The 22983-nt window shown below is 43.1% G+C and overlaps 1 protein-coding gene across 1 annotated transcript in view; it reads left to right on the top strand.

The window, feature by feature from the left end:
* LOC111146948 (family with sequence similarity 155 member A) overlaps positions 1-22983 on the top strand; it is a 617300-nt gene that overhangs the window by 581769 nt on the left and 12548 nt on the right. Inside the window, exon 2 of the mRNA XM_022502693.1 lies at positions 493-664. Within this exon, the coding sequence (XP_022358401.1) occupies positions 493-664 (172 nt within the window). The remainder of the gene's footprint in view (positions 1-492; positions 665-22983) is intronic.

The following is a 22983-nucleotide window of genomic DNA, read 5'->3' as shown; positions in this document are numbered from 1 at the left end:
GCTGGCCGGGCTGGTCTGCACCACGCGCTGGCTCTGGTGGCAGGGGACTCAGCGCCATCTAGTGTCCACTGGCAGCATAGCTAGACCGACTTCCTGCTCGGAACGGACTCCCCTTGCACACTATGGCCGCAAGGGACCACAGATTTGATTACGGTGTTTTGTTTTGTTTTTTACTTTCTGTATCACTGGGTGTTGAAACTCCAGGTGAGGATGAACTCCGTTGTTTTTCAAAGGAGCTACATCAACTCCAATGCCGTGTCCCCCTTCCCATTCCCTCAAGGCTCCGTCCAACCATGTTGTGCTCTGTTGCAGACTTCTGTTGCTCTGTCGTCACCCCCTGCAGCTGGCGTTGTGTAAAAGAGCTTTCTGGAAAGGAGAGGTTCCTTAGGATCCACTTGGCACCATAGCATGCTTCTCCTGGTACAGCACGTCCTGTGTTAGAGACAGAACTCTTGTCATCCCTCCCGATTTTTGATTCTTCTCTTTTTTCAGATTGTCTACAAAGCCTGGCTGTGTTCCCAGTACTTTGAAGTCGCTCAGTTTAACTGCAGAAAGACAATTCCTTGCAAGCAATACTGTTTGGAGGTTCAGACGAGGTGTCCGTTTATTTTACCCGACAACGATGAAGTCATCTACGGGGGACTCTCCAGCTTCATCTGTACAGGTACAGTGGGTGGTGGGGTCTGGCCCACAGCCTCTCCCACTGCTCTGCTTTCCTGGGGGACGCTGGTTGGCTTTGTTGTTTCCTTCTACGGATCGATGTAACCTTGAAGATAACGCCTGGTAGTTTTCCACGCTTTCCTCAGAACTTGGTGGGGAGAGATCACGTTATCTACAGAGTGCCCATGACCCACAACATTAGCTTTGCAAAAGGATGATTCTGGGGAAAAATGTTAGCAATCATGAGGGATGTTTGAATCTGACTTACAGTAGTCAGATGCTGTGTACATCGTGGCATTACATAAGAACAGAGGACGTGACAAGGCCAGTTAAATTATGCCGCTTCTTCACATGGGGCTGTTTTTCTGAGAAGTTTCGTGTCACTTCACCTTAAATAAGTGTCAAGAGCATAAAGAACCATCTACGTAAGTTATGTGTTTATGTGTGTATGCGTGTGTTAGAGATGCACAACAAGGGCTAGATACAATTTTATCTTATAGTCCCCATAACGACGTTTGCTTCTTTCAGCAAATGACTCAAACTGGGCCGAACACCAATATCAGTGTTCGATTTCTGGATATTCACAAGCATTACATAATTTAGACACAAAATAAAATGTAAAGAATGAGAGTAATTTTTTAAAGATTTTATTTATTTATTTGACAGAGAGAGAGAGAGCAAGTAGGCAGAGAGGCAGGCAGGGGAGGGGGAAACAGGCTCCCCGCTGAGCAGAGAGCCCGAAGTGGGACTTGATCCCAGGACCCTGAGATCATGACCCGAGCAGAAGGCAGAGGCTTAACCCACTGAGCCACCCAGGCACCCCAAGAGTAATTTTTGTTTTGTTTTGTTTTACTAAATGGTGAGAATGGTGAGTAGACAAGTGAGAACAAGACCCTTTGCCATGGTGACATGATAATCAGAGTCGTTGCTCTAACTATCCCAGTACAGAAAGTGCTGGGTGGTCCTTCCCACTAGATGGCTTCAGTTGCGGCAGGGCTAATTTTCAGGTTTTAAGGATAAAATGCTACCGTATGTATCGAGAAACATGAAAGACTCCTTCATGCAGTAAACTTTGTGAAACCCCCTAAAAGGGTACCATATTGAGATGGTCAACATGAGAGTATATCAAATTAGTTCTAGATCCTGTATTCATACACCTCTCCACCAGCCATACTGTTCTAAGTCTATGTGATAAGACTTAGAGTCAAGAGACAGTTAACCACATTTCTCCCTTAAGAATCTGCCTTAAGAACTGACTCTTTCCTGTGCTACACGGTCTTGTGGGAAGAAGATCTAAGTGAAGTCTAAAGATATGGGCTTTTGTCCTATTTGCATTAAATACTTTCTCTCTGAGCCATCAGACAGCTCGTCATTAGTAAATTAGTAATAGCAAATACCCCCCAGGTGTGTTTGCTTTGCAGATTATGGATAAGAGAAAAGCATGAGATACGTCATCAAATGGCAAGGGCCATTGTATGTAAGAAAGTGATTTGTAGAATGTAAATGAATTTACCAACCTTTTTTTGTTATTCATTGAGACCACCTTCCAGCTCCTCTCTGATGGGAAGACATGGCAAGAGTGAGAGAGAGAAGAGGGAAAGAGACAGAAAATGAAAGGGGAAAGAGGAACGAAAGGAAGAAGGAGAAAAGGAGAGAAGGAAGGAAATAAATTAGTATCACTCCTTTAAATTTGAGCTGAAATTCATCAGACACAACCTGTTAATTTTCTTGACATTCACAAAAATCTTTCCATAAATGGTCATTAAGATAAGGTCCTCTGCTCGACATCGCGGTCCAGCAGGTGTCCATGATTTTGACCTCAGAGAAACTTGTGGCATTTCATGTAAAGGTTGTATGTTTGGTCATTCACAGGTAACTAGATTTTTTTTCCTAGAGAAAGTCAGGAGCTTTCCCCAGGTTCTCAAAGTAGACAACAACCTCAAAACCTCAAATGAAGGACTAGATTGTTGAGGTTTTGAGGTTGTTGTGTACTTTGTTTGAATATTCATTCTTCTTCCTTGTACACTTTCAAAGTCATCAGAAAGCTAAAGATGGATTATAATCTCTTCCTGCAAAACATGGGCAGAAGGTCCACCATATATATATGTGTATATATATATATATATATTTTTTTTTTAATTGAGGTATCATGACACACAATGTTACATTGGTTTCAGGTGTACAACATAGTGATTCAACAAGTTTATACACTAGGCTCTGCTCACCACAAGAGTAGCTGCCACCCATCACCACATAACACTATTACAATGTCATCGACTCTATTCTTGTGCCTTGTTCCTGTGACTTACTCATTTCGTAACTGAAGGTCTGTACTTCCCACTCTCCTTCACCCATTTCGTTCATCCCCCGACACCCTTCCCCTCTGGCAGTTCATTCTCCGTATTTATGGGTCAGTTTTTGCTTTTGTTTGTTCATCTGGTTGGTTGGTTGGTTGGTTTTTTAGATCCCAAATGTAAGTGAAATCATATGGTATTTGTCTTCCCCTTCATGATCTTAATTGTCTTTGAGTTTTGGAAATTCAGCTTTTTCATAGCCATAGCTTCATCATTACAGGAAAGAGACAGGAAAAGGGAGTTGTTTCACTGGGCCCAGAGAAAATGCCGAGGAGCCTAGAAGATTTTGGGGAGAATCCCATCACTCAGTCCCCAGAACCTACCTCTTCATTCACCACTCTCCGTTGGGCTCTCCTTCCTTTCACCACTCAGCTTCTCAAAAAATGTGCAGAATAAATTCTGAAGGCATTTTACTGATACTGTACAAATTTTTTTTTTTTTTTGACAGAAAAGGTACTAATCTTCAGATTGAGCTTCTTTTCTAAGGTGTGACCAGGCCTTCTTAAAGAATTCTTCTCTCTCTTGGTAACTAGCAACCACAATGTCTCCCTCAGATGTCCTTTGAATTTTGCTGCTGGACCTGGACGAGAGAGATGTTTCTATTGATGCCGGTCACTTGCTGGCTTGTCACTTCTGACAATGGTTCCAAACATGACGCCCCAAGAATAGCATCCTTCTGGGAAGAAGTTAGCCCAGAGCACAACTCCCGGGGACCACGGGTCAAACCTAGGGACCCAAGGGGCTTGTCACACTTCTAGAAGAACTAGGTAGACTTTTATAGGTATATCATTTATTCTCGAACATTGTCACAAAGTTTTTGGTGGTTCATCTCTTACAGATAGACATGAAGATCCAAACAAGTCACCTTTTTGTGACTTGTGACTTTTGTGATGGAGTGCATATGAATCATGCCAGGTCCTTTATGCATTTTGAATGCAATATCCTCAGTACTCAGGCAGAATTAAACTAAATATAGTAGAGAAATAGATTTTTTTTTCTAGTTTCCCACCTGGCTGCCAACAACCTAAGTCCCCCTGGGATGGCAACTCTGCTATCCTGTAGCAACTCTGCATGTTCTCAAATCGTCATAGACCTGTAGGACATCTTCCTTATTGAAAAAGAGCTAAACACAGTTTTAGGAAAAGAAATTAACCAATAGGATGGCCTTAATCTTGCCTTCAGTAATTCCACCTTTTTGTTTTAATTTTTTCTCCTTCTATATAGTGAAAAATATATAATCACTTATCATCAAGAGTTGAAAGAATAGACGGACTGCCCTTAAAATTCCACGTATTTAAATATAGAAGTTTCCCACTATTGGAAGTACATCCGATGCACAGATTCCAGAAGAATAGATCTCCCCTCTAGAGTCAACCTCAAAAAAGAATTCAACAAGCACTTTCCTACAGATGGCTCGTTGCCAGATGCTGTCTGAGGGAGTCTCAATTTTGTTCAAGGTTCCTCTCCATGGTAACAAACCAGTACTGTGTGATGCCTTTTCCATAGAATCCTCTGCTTCCAGTCTTTTAGGGATGTAAGATTATAGGACATTCAGTTCTTCCTCTCATAGATGCTTTTTTACCTATAGACTGACACTCAGGATTCCTGTTATCTACAAAAAGGGCGTCTCAGCCCTTGGGTTCAGCTTTGGTGACAGTTATTAGATTCAGTGTTTAGCACATCATTGTTTGTGATGTTTACACTACTTACCCATCTCCTATATTTGAATTCAAAATATTTTTTTGTCTTGATCACCTGCTACTTCATATGTCTATGATCCTTAGTAAGCCCATCACGTATGAAAAAAACTTAAGTATCTGAGAATGCCTATCTACCAGTGCTCATTGTCTTTGAAGATTTTGCAGAAGGTCACGACCACGTGTTCTAACCACAAACGTAGATGACAAGAAGAGTACCTCCGTATATGTTAAATTTTGATTCTGTTTTAGGAGATAAAGGAAAGACACTTTGTCTGAGCTTGCTCTTGGTTTTTGGTTTTTTTTTTTTTTTCTTTTTCTTTTAAAGAATAGAACAGACACATTACTGAAGGAGTATTTGAAAAATTAATTGGGGAGAAATTCTACGCGCTATCAGGGTGAAAGCTGTCTTTTAATCTCAGGCATTATTGAGCTCAAACTTTCCAAGGTGGGTTCTGTTCTCGAGCTCCTTTCACATAATGCACAGCTATTTTAGACTCCGTTTCTTCATCTTCAAAGTGCAGGGGTGGAGTCGTTCTGGATTGCGGATGTCAGCCCCTCCCCGTGGTGATTACGCGGGCTTCCCCTGCACCCCGCCCTTCTAGAGCCCCCGGGAGAAGTCCTCAGTGCTTACCCGGAACAGCGAACCAGCACGGGGGAAACACAGGTAGCAGAGGATCTCGGGCTGTGGGCGCCATGGTAACAAACATTATGAAAATCACCGTTTGATGGATAGACGGAATCGAGTCGGCAGGATCTGCAGCTGTATTTTTCATAAATTATTGGAAGAAAGAAAGTAAAGTTGGTCGGCTGGGGGTTCCTGACCATGGAGATGAAACATATTTTGAGAAATCTCTGTAAATCCTGCATTTCGTCTATTTGGGGCTGTGACAAGAATAAGGTTATGTCTCTGTCCCGGGGGGGGGGGGCACGCACTGGGGGGCTGTTGCCGGTGGCGGTGACGGTGACGGTGACCGCGACAGAGCGGGTTAGAAGCGGCGGGGGCGCGCGCCCCCTGGTGGCGCGACTGCGCTGCTGCAGCCGGCGGGCGTCGCCTGTGGCGAGAGGAGGAGGGAATCCTCCTGAGAAAAAGGGGGGGATCCTTTGATGTACATATTGTTCAGATTAGAGAGGAATTTTTTTAACGTCTTATGTCTCATAATTCACGTGAGAGCATTCACAGCTGGGAGAGATTATTTCCAAAACCCAGTTCTGACACGACTGGGAGCTGATAAGTGTGTTTGTTTTTTTTTAAAAACATAAAAGATTTTCTCATTAAAAAAGAGTATGTTAGTGGAAAAACCAGCTGCCCGTAGGTTTTAATTTGTACACCGACGCCATCTTCAATTTCTGTATTTTCCTCAGTGCGTGAATATGTTTCACTGTTTCCTAGAATGCGGTGGAGGCTGAGAACACAGGGACCAAATGACGCTTTTGTTCCAGGGCCATTTATAGTCACAGACCTTCTAATCAATATATAAAAAATAAGGTCAAAAGAGAAATTTGAGGGGAGATGGCATGACTAGAGTAAAATAAGGAAATATGAAACTGGATTATTTAAAAAAAAGAGTAGAATATAGTAACTTTGTGTGCTGGGGATGTCTTCTTCCATTAAAACCTGGTACTTTTTGAGGTTTATTCAAATCCGCATATTCCGATCTGAGTTTGGGTCTTCATCCTCAAGGCTGTCTTCCCTGATGCCACTCTGACATGTTCCCAGCAGCTCAGACTTGCCTCGAACAAAGGGATAATGCAGGAAACAGGCACTGAACAGCAGCCAGGATGTCTAGGTTCTGCCCATAACTTGAATTTTGGGAAGTCAGGCCCTCTAGAAGGTTTCCATGTCTTCATCTCTCTGAGAGGCTAACAGAATCCAGAGTTTAGTGGAGACCATCTCTGGTCTATATGGTCCTCCCGGAAAGTGCCGTCATTCCAGAGCAAAAGGAAGACCACACGTTCCTTCAGGTCGGGGCAGAAAGATACCAGCCTCCTGAGTGATTCCAGGGGGAGATGTGGGTAAACTCAGCTAGCTCCAGCCTTGCTGAAAGTAGGGTGCGTACCCGTCACAAGCCTGCTCCCCGAGACCAGCTCGGGGAATTCTGACAGAGCTCAAGGAGTGCTCCTGTGCTCCATCTCTACGCCTCGCCTGATGGAAGAGAACTGGTAGGGAAACGTTGAGGAAACCAGGCGTGGATCCAGCCCAGAGAAGCGAGCAGCCTGGATCGCAGGAGCTCAGAGCTAACTGCTTCAAAGAGCCAACAAGGGCCACACCTGTGGCCATTTCCTGACCTGGCATCGGGCAGGTGAGCCCTGCAGGTGGACTGAGCAGAAAGCTGGCCTCCTTGAAGCCACTTCCTAGGGAGGCTGTGAGGGACATCAGCCCACAGTCGCCCGTTAACCTACAGCACAAGTGACCCCTCCCTCCTATGTCTGACAGCTACATCTGGTCCTCTCTGAACCCCCCAGGATGGAGAGTCACCATTTGCTCAAGACAGAACTGCTGAATGTGACCCTAATGGAGGGGCAGTGCCAGCCACCGGGACGGCGAGTTGGTCAGTGTGGACTTTGGTTGAATCAAACTGTCTGAGATTCTCTCTAGAGCACGCAGCGGGGTGAAATACACACCTTCAGCAGGTTTCCAGGACCTGCGAGTGGCTGGTAAGACGCAGAAGTGCTGACAGCCGGCCCGGGGGCGGGGAAGGAGGTAAGGCGAGGGAAGAACGCGAATTCGGAAATTTCAGTTAGGAAGGGTCGGGCAAGGAAGGATCTCCCAGAGCAAGTGAAATCTTACTTAACAACGGTGTGTACCTGCTTCATCCGGATTCGACATCTCTGTGAGGCCCCTGTGTCCTCCTCGGAGCTGGTCGAGACACCGAGCTGCTCTAGACATTGCAGTTTCCTCACAGGATCATGGAATTCGTCCATTTCTGAGCTCAGCTGAATTACAGAGCTCACCCCGTCTGATGTTCGCTTTACAGACGATTATAGAGCCCCCCAACACACACACACACACACACACACACACACACACACAAAGAACGTTGTTATTCCAGAAAGAAGACTGGACCCACATTCCCTGGCTGTTAGTTCAGTGTTTGTATTACTAGCGCCACAGGAAATGAGCCATCAGTCCATCCTGAGATTAGCCTGTAAGCCGTCGCTTCCTTCCCGCACAACCTCTGGAGAGCGCGGGTCCCTAGGTGAGAGGGAGGACCGACCCCAGCTCACAGCCTGCGTAGCATGTCTTCAGCTGTTCAACACACACGCCAAAAGTGAGCATTGCTCGTGTTCTCTACCCAGCCCGTTGTTTTCCGATGGAAGGAAAGAGAACTGCCAAGCTCTGTTTTCTGGAAAATGCACTGAGATGGCAAACTTTTTCAGATCACGTAGCAAGGATTTTAGGCGGCGCACGCACAGACCTGCACAGGTGTTAGTGCAAAAGGTTGTGAGAAAAGCCCAAGGTCCCCGAAATGTTTGGGTAAATATTGTCCATCTAAATGACCTTCTTCTACTTTGTGTTTGGTCATAAATGTATGTTTGTGTCATGTAAGGAAATAATACATTAGATAAACTTTAAAAATGAAAATGAACCAATTTTTCTCAATTTTGAACTCCTGTGTGCTTTTTGTTTCTTTGTTTTTTGGGTGGATTTTGTTTGTTTGTTTGTTTGTTTGTTTGTTTTGATGGCTTGGCTTGAAATTACCAGAGGAGATGGTGATTGTTAATCACAATTTCTACTTATCAGGTAATCACAATGTCTTCGCTTTGGGAAAAGAGTATTAGAACATACCTCCCATGTGCGGTTTCTTCAAATTAGTATGATTTAGAAACTCAGTCTTTATACTCATGATGCAGTCATTGTCGGAAACAAGCTATAAATTTTCTTTGAAAATAATTTTCACAGGGTCACCTGGGTGGCTCCAGCTCCAGACCCTCCAGAAGGGTCTGCCTTCGTCTCAGGTCATGATACCAGGGTCCTAGGATTGAGCCCCTAGTCGGACTCCCTGCTCAGTGGGGAGTCTGTTTTTTCCTCTCTCTCTCTACTCCACCCCCCCCAACTCATGCTCTCTCTCTCTCCCAAATAAATAAAATCTTTAAAAAGAAAACAAATAAAATAATTTTCCCTCTAGAGTATTCTCTTTAGGCCTCAGGAGATTTATCTGGAAGTGTGTATACACACGCAAACACACACAGACATGTAGCCATATATATAATTAACTCATATATACAAGTCACATATACAATCTAAATATGCATATAACTAAAAGAGCTAGATTTCACAAGTAATGCAGGTAATTGTGGAAGGAAATATGTTTAAAAATTGACAATCGGTTTTTAAGCGTGACTTTAAAATTAACTTTAAGCCGATTCCAAGGACACGAGTGAGTCTAGTGTAGGAAAGACCACACGGACGGACTTAATGTTTAACCTCCCCAAAGGAACGCTTGGAAATACAGAGCCCAGTTGAGGATAAAACTTGTAGGCTGCTATTTTATTGCCTTTATTACCCTATTGGTTGCACTACCTTCAGTCCCAAACGTGCCATATTGTCTCTTTATTTACCGGCTGATGCTACACAAAGTCAAGCAGAGAGTCTGAAAACACTCACTTCGCCACGACACCCCTTCCCTCTAGTGAGCGTCAGTTCGGGGTCGCCTTTGTGACATTCCCTCCTTACTGGACATTCCATTATCAGAGGGGAAAACAGCTTTGTTGGGTTGTCTTGGGACACTGGCCATGATTCAATCTTTCTTTGTGTATGTGGGCTTGGAAAGCCCCAGAAAGTCCAGCATCTTCCTCCACTTTTGGGGACAAACATGGCAAGGGAAATTAAAATAATTCCAACCACAAGAGAAATAATTGTCCTGAGATAGGATCTCTTGCTTCCTGCCTCACGAGTTCTTACAGAGATCATTTCAAAATGTGAAGCTCCAGGCGCCTGCGTGGCTCAGTCCTTAAGCATCTGCCTTCGGCTCGGGTCATGATCCCAGGGTCCTGGGATTGAGCCTGGCTTCGGGCTCCCTGCTCAACGGAAAGCCTGCTTCTCCCTCTCCTGCTCTCCCTGCTTGTGTTCCCTCTCTCGCTGTCTCTCTCTGCATCAAATACATAAATAAAATCTTTAAAAAAGGTAGAGCCCATCTTGAATGTGCACAGCCAATGTGGGGTGTGATCCTCCAAGGTCGAATGTTACCTGCATATCCCATGAGTAGATAAAGTCAGTGTCTTTGCCAAACATGCCGTGTGGTAGAGGCCAGTTTTCAGGGACTGGATACAAAGCCACACTAGTTCTCACTAGCTGTCGTGACTCCTGCAATGTCCTTCTCTGTCTGCCGGGTGGTGGGTAGACGTGGGCACTGCGTCCCGCCCCGCTCGCCACTGCTCTGCATCTCGTAGTTAGACAGTAGAATTTCCGCCCACTGCATCTATGGAGAGAAACAAAATCTTATGACCCCACTGATGTCGCCGAGACTAAAGCAGCCAGGACATGCACCCGAAATAAAGACGTTGTATTTGCTTAGGTTTGAATTGGTAATACGTGCACATGCACAGTATTTGAAGGATACCAAGGAGTGGAAATGAAGCCAAGTCCTTCCCCACTCCACCCAGCCACACAGTCGTTGGCTAGAAATGTATCATTATCCAACCAGTTCCAAATCGATGGCATTTAGGTAATTTCTAACCTGTTATTAAATCTGGTTTGGCAAGGGCTGTTTTTGGTGCTGTATCATTTCCTACACTTGTGATATTATCTGTAGGATAAATGCTGCACCAAGAGGCGGAGGTGGGCTCTCTGGGTCAGAGGTTCTATGCAGTTAGCATTTGGAAGAAACTCACCCTGTGACCCATTCAGGGGAAGGATCATGCCTTCCTCAAAGTCCTCATGCCCTTAGGTGGTCCCTAAACTCCTGTCCCGGATTAGATTTGTACCCTGTGACCCACCTGCCCTGCCAGCCTCACTTGTCATCCCTTCTCCTTTGGATCCCTGCCAGGCACACCCTTCTCCACACCTTCACCTGGCTAACCCCTTGCCATCTGTCATTCTCTTAGGCCCCTGACACCCTGAATTTGGGCTGTGGCCCAGTCTTGTAACCCCGCTGTGCTTCCTTACATGGGACTGGCCCATCCCCCCTGTCATGGTGAGCTGGGTGGGGGCCAGAACTTAACGGTGCTTCTGACCATGTCCCCAGGGCCCACAAAAGTGCCTCACACAGAGTGCTCGGTAGACAAAAACCTAATAAATGAATTAGTGGGTAACAGCCCAAAGGGTGGTGGGCCCCGTTTTAAGAAAGGAGAGGCCTTCCGAGGTGGGGGAAGCACCTCAGGAAGGCAGGGTGGTGTGAGGCATGTTCCAGGAGCCTGCAGGTGCCCTCTGCCTGTATCCCTCTGCCCACTGCATCACGGGGATGCACACAAAGGGAACTGGAAGTTAGATGCACTTTAACAACACGTTACCCTGTGGAGACAAGAGAAAGTCATCATCTCACTTCAAAGCGATCTGTTCCCTCACATTTCAACCCCGCCATATGCATTAGGAAGACTTGCACATGGAATGGAATTCAGACCATCACCCCACACCTCTATTACTCAGCATAGCCTTCAGCACTAGGACTTTACAAAGGCCTACTAAAATGATGTGACATCTCGCCTTATGGGATTTACATTTTTTCTTCTTTCTTTCTTTTTTTTTAAATTTAACTTTATCTTTTCACTGTTTCAAGATTCATTGTTTATGCACCACACCCAGTGCTCCATGCAATACATGCCCTCCTTAATACCCACCACCAGGCTCTCCCAACCCCCCACCACCCTCCCCTCCAAAACCCACAGATTGTTTTTCAGAGTCCATAGTCTCTCATGGTTCCTCTCCCCCTCCAATTTCCCCCAAATCCCTTCTCCTCTCCATCTCCCCATGTCCTCCATGTTATTCCTTATGCTCCACAGATAAGTGAAACCATATGATAATTGACTCTCTCTGCTTGACTTATTTCACTCAGCATAATCTCCTCCAATCCCGTCCATGTTGCTACAAAAGTTGGGTATTCATCCTTTCTGATGGAGGCATAATACTCCATAGAGTATATGTACCACATCTTCCTTATCCATTCGTCCGTTGAAGGGCATCTTGGTTCCTTCCACAGTTTGGTGACTGTGGCCATTGCTGCTATGAACATTGGGGTACAGATGGCCTTTCTGTTCACTACATCTGTATCTTTGGGGTAAATACCCAGCAGTGCAATTTAAGGATCATAGGGTAGCTCTATTTTTAATTTCTTAAGGAATCTCCACACTGTTTTCCAAAGTGGTTGCACCAACTTGTGCTCCCACCAACACTATAAGAGGGTTCCCCTTTCTCCACATCCTCTCCAACACTTGTTTCTTGTCTTGTTAGTTTTGGCCATTCTAACTGGTGTAAGGTGGTATCTCAATGTGGTTTTTGATTTGAATCTCCCTGATGGCTAATCATGATGAACATTTTTTCATGTGTCTGTTAGCCATTTGTATGTCTTCTTTGGAGAAGTGTCTGTTCATATCTTCTGCCCATTTTTTGTTGTCATTATCTGTTTTGTGTATGTTTAGTTTGAGGATTTACATTTTAAATGCTTCCTCCCACCCCGCCAAACTGAGTGTCCCAATTCTGTCCCCAACCCCCTTAATTCATAGCTTGACATCCTAACCCCCCAGTGCCTTAGAATGTGACCTTATTTGAAAGTAGGGTTTTATGGAGGTAATCATGTTAAAATAAAGTCATTAGCCTGGGCCCTCATCCAATATTGATTAATGTATGCATTAGTTTGCTAGGGCTGCCATAACAAAATGCCACTGGCTGGGTGGTTTAAATAGCAGAAATTAATTTCCTCACAGTCCTGGAGGCTGGATGTCCAAAACCAAAGGGCTGTTGGGTTTGGTTTCTCCCAAGGCCTCTGCTTGTCCACTTCCTTGAAATGTCTTCACATTGTCTTCCCTTTGTATGTCCTCCTGGTGTCTCCTTCTGTGTCCAAATGTCCTCTTTCCCTAGGACATCGGTCAGAGCAGATTAGGACTCCCCACCACCAAAGATCTCATTTTAAATTCATCACCTTTTTAAAGGGACTATTTCCAAACACAGTTTTAGAGGACACAGTTTGTCCTATAAGAACAGGCTCATAAAATAGGGAAAGTTGGACACACAGAGAGAAGACACTGTGAAGAGGCACAGAGAGAAGACACTGTGAAGAGGCACAGGGAGAAGCTAGTCATCTGCAAACCAACCGGCCAACACCCTGACCTTGGACTCCCAGCGCCCAGAATTGTGAGACCAGGCATTCCTATTATTCAAGGCCCCTTCTGTGGCACTGAGTCATGTCAGTTCCCAGCAATGACTAGCAATTTTGGAGTAAAACAGACACATTCAATATTGTTTGTTCAAGAATAGAATAATGTCTAAGTCTTATATGAAGACAAATTTTGTATACTTCAAAAGTTCTGTAGGATTAGAGGAGAGGAAGCAATAAAAAGGAATTATAAAGGCAATGAGAGAGCTCAGCAGAGAGGATTTAGAGGATAATACTTATGTAGGGAGAGCAATAATGAAGAAGAGAGAGTATTAACCATTACAGATCATTTTTAATTGTAAGATAAAATTATTTTTATAAATTTCATGAATCTCCTTTTGAAGTTTAGAACCACAGTTGGTTTGCAACTGTTGTTCTGTGTTCTGTGTCCACATTTTCATGGTCCAACAATTAGATTTTTAACTCTGAATCTGAAATCTGCGGTTTGCAGGAAACTGCTGTTAGAGCAATTTTGTTTTGGAAAAATTTAACCACTTTCTGTACTTTCTGCTCAATACTGCTGTATAAAGTCTATAGCAAATGAGGGGGGAGGGGAAAGCTCTAGCCAAATAAACTTTCCATCTCCAGATAAATAGTCTCCCATTTGGAAATGTCCTAATCACTTCTAACCTACTCTTGTATTGGAAGAAAATGTAACATATAACAGTTGTACTAAAATTGTGGACAGCTTTTGAATTCTAAATTTTAATCCTTTCAAAAAGAATGGTTTATATCTATGTTCATTGCTGTTATTCTTTCCAAAAAGACATGACTTTTGAAAGCTTGGAGAAACTTCCATTAGGGAAAAGCATCAAATGTATTGAAAAATCACAAGGTCCATCAATGTATTGAAAAATCATGAGCTCCATCAATTAACACAAACAGAAGCAAATGTGGGGATTAGGGGACTAGTCCCCTAGGGGGACTTCTTGTATGAGGGAGACTGGGAGACTCCTTGTGTGAAATCATGAAAATTCTTGCCTGCAAGGACCATGGCTGTCACCAAGTGCTGTGGTAGGTCTCACGCTGGCTCTAAGGACCATGCCCTGGACTGAGGAAGAATTGAAGTGTCACTGGGAACAGGTCCAATGATCACTAAGAAACACCTGCAGGGTGAAATATCAGTCAGGGCTTTGCTTGACTCATATTTGTGCAACACAATAGCTCAGTGGTTAAATCTGGCAGATAAGAACACTGAAGAGTAGGGAAATTAGGAAGCCTTCCCAAGTTTCCATGGAAGCTGGCATGAGAAACCACAAGAAGAGCCACAGAAGAAGCCACAGCATTTGACTTCCGGCCCAGCACAGCACCTGCTCGTGCTCACTGGTCCTTTTCACCAGGACTTTACTTTATAACTGCCATATCTGACCTTCTCTTCACTGTGACTTTCTTACCACATGCTTGACTGGAGAAGGTCATTAGCTCTTCTGGCTTTTACTATAAGATGCCTGCTATACTAGATAGAAATGTCCAGGGATAAATGTGGGGAATGTATATAAAATTATATTCTTGGGGCACTGGGTGGCTCAGTGGATTAGGTGTCAGACTCTTGGTTTTGGCCCAGGTCATGATCTCAGTGTCCTGAGATCACACTGGGCATGCAGCCTGCTTAAGATTCTCTCTCCCTTTCCCTCTGAGCCTTCCCCCTACATCTCTCAAATAAATTAATAAATCTTTTTTTAAATTATATTCTTTCTCCTCCATATTTTACATCCTGAAAAGTATGTTCTATGTCCTTTCCCCCTAAGTATTTTCTTTTGCATTTTCACACATTCAACAAAAATTTCCTAAGGACCCATTGCATTAATTTTCTTTGGCTGCCCGAAAAAACTGTCACAAGCATAGTGTTTAAAGGCTTAAAACAACACAAATATGTTATCTTACGGTTGTGCACACAAATATCACCAGGCTAAAATCAGCATGTCCAAAGGCTGTGTTCCTTCTATAGACTTGAGAAGGTCTGATTCCTGATCATTCTGATTGCGGGCAGAATTCATTTCCTTGCTGTCATCAGACCAAGGTCCCCTTTCCATGCTGGCTGTTTGCTAGGAGAGCTCCCAGCTTCTCGAAGCCACCCACATTCCTTTGTTTGTGATTCCCCATCTCCATGTTCAAAGTCAACAATGGTGGAGAAGGTTCACCCAACACATCTCTCTTACCCATGATTTGAACTTCTTCTTTCCATTTTAAGAGATCATGTGATTAGGTTAGTTTCACTTGGATAATCTTCCTATTTGAAGTTTGGCTAATAAGCAACCTTCATTCCATCTGCATCCCTAATTCCTTTTTTTGCCATGTAACTAGATGTTCACAGGTTCTGGAATTTGGATGTGGGCATCTTTGGGGAGCCATCATTTTGCATACATCTATTATCAGGCGCTGGTATGCTGGTGATGGAAAGATTAATAGATGTGATTCATAACCTAAGAAACACATGTTCATCTGTAGAAGTGAACAAACTACAGAAAAGCCGGACTGGCATCATTACACCTAAAGTATGAACAAAGTACAGAGGAGGAAGGGGACAATTCACTCTATCTCCATAACTTTTCTTGGAAGTAAGTATGGAAAGGGTTATTATCACAAATGCACAGACATGAAAATGGGGTTACAGAGAAACTATATTTCCCTGGGTTTAAACAGGTTATTTCCCATGCAAAGATACAATCCAGGAAGAAGATTTAGTCCATGGCTTCTGGGCTACCTTCCTGTGTCACTACCACTGCTGTTACAACCACTGGAGGATTGTTACCAGCCACCAGTTGTGAGTGCGCAGTATGGGCAAGACATTCTGCAGAGCACTGATGGTACATCATCTCTTTAGGGCCTCACCATGTCTCCATGAAGACACTGTGTGTTGGTGACTCCTGCAAGTTGCAGAAACCTAACTAAAACGGACTGAAGCAAAATGATAATTCATTGGTTTATTTAATTGAGAAGCGCAGAGATGAACTTCAGAGTGTCTTATATATTACTCATTAGGTAGATGACAGATGGGTAGACATGTTGATGGACAGATTATAGGAACACGTGGATCAGTGAGATATATCGGTATATTGATCTATAGGTCCACATGGAGAGATTAGGTATTGATGTGGATCAAACACTATTTCTAGCTCCAAAGCTCAATCTACTCTTTCTCTCTGACTCTGAGCTCTGCTTTTCTCTCTGTTAGTTGATTTCACCAACAACTACAAAATTACAACTTCTCAGTTTAGAAATTGTAGCAGGAAGAGACCACCCCATTCCCAGCATTTCTGCAGAAGACCTGCGTTGAACCAGTAGTCTTAACCTAGGTCCTGTGCCCACACTTGAACAATCAGGGTGGCGTAGCCCAGTCAGGTGACCCATGGACCCTCCTGTGGAGGGGAAGGGCTGCCCAGGCTCACCTGCACTGCATCCATCCAGTGGAGGACTGCTCCCAAAATAAACTGCACCTGCTCTGCTCGGGGGTAAGCCATGTTCTCAGTACTGAACTGTGGCTGCTCACCACACCACACCGTCCTGCCACCAAGGAGATCAAGGAAGCATGCGTGGCTTCCCCAGAAGGGCTGTCCTGGTAAGCCCTGAGGCAGAGCCCAAAGCAGCCTCGTCCTAGGCACTGTGCTCAGTGTCCCTATGCTACCAAGGACATGACAGAAATGAGACATCTCTTTGAAAAATCTAACTGTTTTGGCCAAATAGCTTAAAAATCCACAGCATCTTTTCCGTGAAGTAATATTTAGTGCTATATGTCTACTCAAAAATCATTTAAAAATGTTTAGTGAGTCTGCATGAACAAAAAGGAGGTAAGAAAAACCCTAATCTACCACCAAGAGGAAAATAACATTCTACACAGTGAATAGGGCTTTTAATTATTAAATATGCCTCTATAGCATAATTTAATGTTTGGATAACAACACAGTCCATGAGCATAGTGTAAATTACTTCAGTGTTTTTACTAAGTCCAGGACTACAGGAGACATCTATTCAGGACATATATGTGCACTTATTTCTATACACTTTGGGATTAGTTCCCTAAACTCATTGAAGTGGGCTTGGTGGGTGAAAGACCACACACAAGTTTAGCCGTGGATGTTTATTGCCAAAAACTCACAAAATCGGGGCTCCTGGGTGGCTCAGTCGTTAAGCGTCTGCCTTCGGCTCAGGTCATGATCCCAGGGTCCTGGGATGGAGCCCTGCCCTGCTCAGCAGGAAGCTGCTTCTCCTTTCCCACTCCCCTGCTTGTAGTCCCTCTCTCTCTGTGTCAAATAAATAAAATCTTTAATAAAAAAAAAACTCAGAAAGTTTATGACAACATAGATTCTCACTAGCAGTGTGTTATACTTCTCATTTCTTATTCCTTTGAGGACATAGGGAGGTACCGTAATGAATGTTTCTCCAAGTTCTAAGTGAAGTATTATGCATCATTACTTTTCAGTTCTTCAGATACTAATATTTGGATTTTTTTACATTGGTTCTTTTTATTTCTCTTTTCTATTGCTTCCTTACATCTACTTTCAATTTAATACATAATCTTTCCTTTTTTTCCTTTCTTTCTCTCTGTCATCAGCCATGCACATTCTCTTTTTCCTGCATCTGTCTCTTGTGGGCAACATGGAATTTTTAAGAATGCAGTTTCACCGACATGGAGTGGGACGGCTGACACATCAAACAGCATAGATGTCAAGCAGAGGGGACGCAGGGGGCTTACCTTCTCCACACATTAGTTTATATTCTGTTGCCTCTGAGAGACATTTGCTTCAAAACACAGCCCTACTAGTCTTCTTATCTTCCCAGTGTAATAGGTCTTCTACAAAACCTGTATTCCCGGTCTCTCAAAGAAGAATGGTAACTGAGTGTTAAATCCTGTTATTACTTCAAGAAGGTGGAGGAGGAGGAGGAGGAAGAGGAGAAGGTGAAGAAGAAGGAGATATAGAAGGAGGGGGAGAATGGGAAGGAGAAGAAGGAGAAGAAGAAGAAGAATTATTCCCTGGTGTTTTATCTCAATCACTTTAAACTTATTTTTTGGCTAATTAGCAAACACATCAGGCTCCTTTGCATTTTGTTAAAACTTGAGTCTTCTTTTCAATGGCAGACGTAAGCCAATGACCCCAGGGGGCGACAATCAGAAAGCAAAACAGAAATAATTCAAGATGTCACTGGGTGAAATGAATCAGGATTATGCCGCTCTACCTGGCGTTCTAACTAAGGAAATAAACAATTAATGTGCTACTGCCTAAGACATTCCCTTTGGCAACTGGCGTGCCAGACTCTCTCACTCGGTGGAAAATATGTGTGAAGAGAAGATATAACTTTGTTTTCCATGGAAATGTGCCTTCTGACCATGAGTGATATCATCTTCAAATGGACCTATATTCTGTCCGCCAAATCCCATCTACCTGCCAACAGTGTGATTGCTTCCAACGTTTCTGTAATTCCTCTTTGAAAAATTGTTATCTTATATGGCCGTATTTTCCTCTGAATGGCTTACTTCAAATGTGGAAATGACAAGAAATCAGTTCAGCTCAAAATCAGACAAATAAAGGTGGCCAATATTTCCAGTCAATATTCTGCTTGTTGAACATAATGTCGACTCTAAAATACTGAGACCGATTTTCTCATCTGGTCCACAAGCTGGTCTCGTAGATTCATTTTCCTTCAGAGTCAGAGCATTACCAATTTAGGTTTCAGCATTTGTTTTGAGTAAAGACATTTTGACTGAAGTCACAACTGTTTTTCTTCACATTTAATGTTTCAAAAACTTGTACATCAAATTAGGAAAATAATTTTCCCCTCTCTCCTTGAAAAGAAAGACTATTTTTGAAGTCAGGGTCTACTTATGGGGTGTTTCCCTGCCTTGAAGCCATTAATGTGTGTCTGCGCACGCATGAGTGTACGCAGACGTCGGGAGAGTTCTCTATGTGCTCTGTGATTACAGAGAAAGTCTGGTTTTCTTTTCAGAAAGAAAAGCAGGAAATGTTGTTCGTACTCTAAAAACATTGATGGATCAAAGCATTAGCAAAACTGTCTCTTCAATTACAACTCAGGGTTTGAGATACCACAGCCACAGAATTATTTATATAGAGTTTCCTTTCACAAGGGTATTTCCTTTGCAGACTCATAGTTACCAAGGATTTCCAAATTAAAAAAGGACTCTGGGATATGCACTAAACAATGACACTGATTTATAATCAGCGAGCCCACAGTGCCATGTCACAGAGGGAAAAATAACAAATAGAAGCAGAGAGTAACAGGTAATGTTCTTTTCAAGGACTTTTCAAGGTCTTCTGCATGGGACTTCTCGGGCAATGCTGCTGAACTAGCTAGTGCTAAGCACGAAGTCACAGAAACATTTAGGAGAGAGTGCCAATATTTCACATCCCCCTGGGATGGGAAGTAGTATGACACACTTACACAAATTTCTCTGGATTTCTGAAATGTGCTTCGTGAAGTTCCTCCAACACTCTTCCCATCTGTGAGAGCCGTCGGACCACAGAAGCATCTCTTAGCAGTGTTGGTTCATGGTGAAGAAAGAGAAGGAGTTGGGACTTTTATTCCTTTCTCTGCTGACTCTTGTAAGCTCCACTTGAGTCCCTGGTATTTCGTAACTTATTAAAATAAAGAGGAACATTAGTCTTTCTGTCCCAAAAGTCCCCACATCCCTGAACCCTGCCTTCTTTTGATGCTTTGTGGAGACGCCACCAGCCACATCATCGCTTGCTGACTTCTCCAGGAATCCTTATGGCTCTCCTCCACCCCATCCTCTCACGTCTCCTTCAAGGTGACCAGCAAAGGATTCATTGGGGGAGGGGTGGAAAATTGAAATGATACATTTGGTGAGAATATATCTTCTTTGTCCATTACTTTTTTTTCTTGTCTATTTTCTTAGAATAATTTTTTTTTAATGAAAACGTCTCCAAAAGCATTTTCAGGAAAATAACAGTGTGAAATGTGATATTTAACAGCGTGTGTTAGATTTCTGTTTGGATTATATTCCCTCTGGTTGCAGATAGTCTTTGTTTTTCACTAGAAAAACAAAGTCCTGGAAAACTTTAGGACCCATTATCAAGACATTTCAAATGCTCAATTTCTTTCTCAACTCAGCTTATGACCTTAATAAATGAGTGAATTCTCTGTAGAACATCTCGCCTATTTTAATGTGGGCTTTTGATTTTCATTCCATTTAGACCATTTTCAGTTTTTTAGAGCAATTTATATTCTGGCTAATGCACAGTCAACTTTCAACTCTGAATGGCTTTCATATAATCAGGTGTTTCTGCTTTGTCATCTGATATATTCATGTTACTAAAACATTGTCTTACAACTCAAGGTGCAGTATTCCTTGCTTCCTTCCCCTAATCAAAACAAATATTTATTGTTCTTTGGGGGATAAACAACCTGCTAGGTGTTTAGAGCACTAGGATTGTGAAGGAGTGATCCTTATTCTCAACAATGTCAACTGGAAGAAAAGTAATAGATTGCTATTAATATTAGATGCAAGACCATGCTAGCATTTTTCTCATCATACTGATCTGATACACCTGCCACTGCTCCCCTCGAAAAAACTATTCAAGTGTCTACCTTAATTACCTAAAATGTGTCCCTGCTTAAAAAAGATACTATAAAAATTATAAGTATACAGATACTCGTAAATCTCATTCTAATTCTTTTCTGTAGATGGTTATTATGATTTGGTCATTATGAGTCCTAAATTTCTTAGCTTGACCTGTCATTTTATATTGTTTTATAGAAGAACCCTAGAAAAGCAGCAAATTCTCAAGAGATGGCTTATTTTTACTATGTTTACCTTAAAAAATTGTGGACAGAATTTGGATACCGGTGCTGATTTTGTAGTTTTTGTAGGTTATTTCTGAATAAATCCTACATTGCATTCATGTGAAATCACTCTTCTAGCCAATATAAAGTGAAGAAGTACTAAAATTGAAACACTATGTTCTGCAACACTAAGGATTTACAAGATGGCGAAAAATTATCTTGGTAATGAGTAAACCATTGCAAACCAGGGTGTGACTTCTGGTTTAATCTGGCAGGCTGAAGCCAAAATTTTACTTCCCATCTGTCTCTAAATCTTATTGAAATTAAAATTAAAACTATAAAATGAAATATATCTGTAGGAGCAATAAAACCATTTGTTTTGTTTAGAAAGTGAGACACTATTAAAATGGAGACTTACAAATTTTTTTTCTGCAGAAGGGAAAAGGCAGGTTGAGACCTTTGATGACAGTCAGAATTGGGGAAGCATTGAGAGCAGGCTCTAAGAGAGCCCACAGCAGGGAAGGACACAGTTCTTCCAGTAGGACCCTCTGCTGATCTTGGCTGGTTTTGAGGATGTGCCAAGATTGGGAGAACACAGAGACCACAAGTGATCTGATGGACTAAAGGCTCTCAGCAGACACTTGAGCCAACTGGTTTTCCCATTCCTCCACATGCTATGGTGGTGTTTGACCATAAAACCTAAGGATCTACTTTCTGGTGACATTGAATGAGCTCCTGAGAGGGGTGTGAGGAAGCCTCTTAGCAATGCCTTTGGGAATGGTGGAAAGGGAATCTCAGCTTCTCTTTTTGTCCCCATTCACTCAACCAAGGAAAATGCTGCCCCGTAGAGAAACCTGCAAACCAAAGGTAATGAGAGATAGAAACATTATATGGAAGGGCTGGGAGCTACACAATATAAGCTTTTTGGAGAAAACAAAACCAAACAAAAAAGAATACAAAGTGAGAGTTGGGTAGGGACTGGTTATCAAAGCAATGAGCAAAGGACTTTCTCCAGAATGGAAGAAAACCGTGGTTTCCGATGGAAGGGGATGGCAGAAGCAGCCATAAGGAAACAACAGGCAAATATATCCTCTTGAGATTTTAGAATACAGCAGGTGCATGCAATATCCAAAAAGGTGTCACTGAGGATAGCAAGCCCTCTGGGAAACCAGAGGGATGTTGACATCAGTGTGGAGGCAGGATTTGGGCCGCCTTGGTCTTCTCCCCCAATGGTATGCCTGTGGGCACATGACATTACAAGGCAGAGAGCACTCTGCCCGTGGGATTATGATCGCTAACCAGTTCATCTTAAAATAGGAAGACTGTCCTTGATCATCCAAGTGGGCCAGTGTCATCACAGAAGAGAGAACTGCAGGCCAGAAAGATGAGTCAGTAGGATCAGAGAAATGGAGGGTGGGAAGAGCTTATGCCACTGTTGCTAGATTTTGTGACAGGGAAAGTACCCACCAGCCAGGGATGCAGGTCACCTCTAGAAGCAGAATCTCCAGTCAACATCCAGCAGGAAAACAGGGATCTCACTACTAAGACCACATGAGGGTGAGTTTTGCTAATGTCCTGAATCAGCCTGGATAGTCAAGGCCAACACTTTGATTTTAGCCTCACAAAACCTGGAGTGGGGAACCCAGTCAAAATAGCCAAGGCTTCGGACCTACAGAAACGGGAGGTGATAAATGGATGCTATTTTAAGCTACTGTGTCTACGGCCATCTCTTTCAGCAGCAATAGAAAGCAAATCCACATCTTGGTACTGGAAATCTGGGGCTGCATAACCAGGAAATGTGGGCATGAGTTTGGAACCAGACAGTGGGGGAACTTGGAATAGTGATAACGAAAATCCCAGATTGCCTTGAACAGGGTGTTGGTAGAAATGCGGCATTAAACGCCACCGGCCAGGGCGCAGAGGGAAATGAGGAGGGTGTTAATGGAAACTAGAAACATGTTATGTGGTATCAGGAAGCCTGGAAGACTTGGGTCCTACAGAAGCATGGAAGGCAGAGCTCGTAAGCGATGGATTTGGCTCTAGAACTGAAGAGATTTCCCAGGAAAGTGTTTCAGCTCCAGCCTGGTCTTTTCTTGCTACTTATAATAAAGTGCAAAAGGAGAGAGATAATTGAAAGAACTGTTAAACAACACAAACCCAGGATTTGATTATTTGGGAGAATCTCCACGTTCCAAGATGGCA

The sequence above is a fragment of the Enhydra lutris genome, unplaced genomic scaffold (genome assembly GCF_002288905.1).
Source record: "Enhydra lutris kenyoni isolate GAN:26980312 unplaced genomic scaffold, ASM228890v2 scaffoldscaffold15, whole genome shotgun sequence".
NCBI lineage: Eukaryota > Metazoa > Chordata > Mammalia > Carnivora > Mustelidae > Enhydra > Enhydra lutris.
The sequence above is the reverse complement of the archived record's forward strand: the minus strand, read 5'-3'. Positions and strand labels throughout refer to the sequence as shown.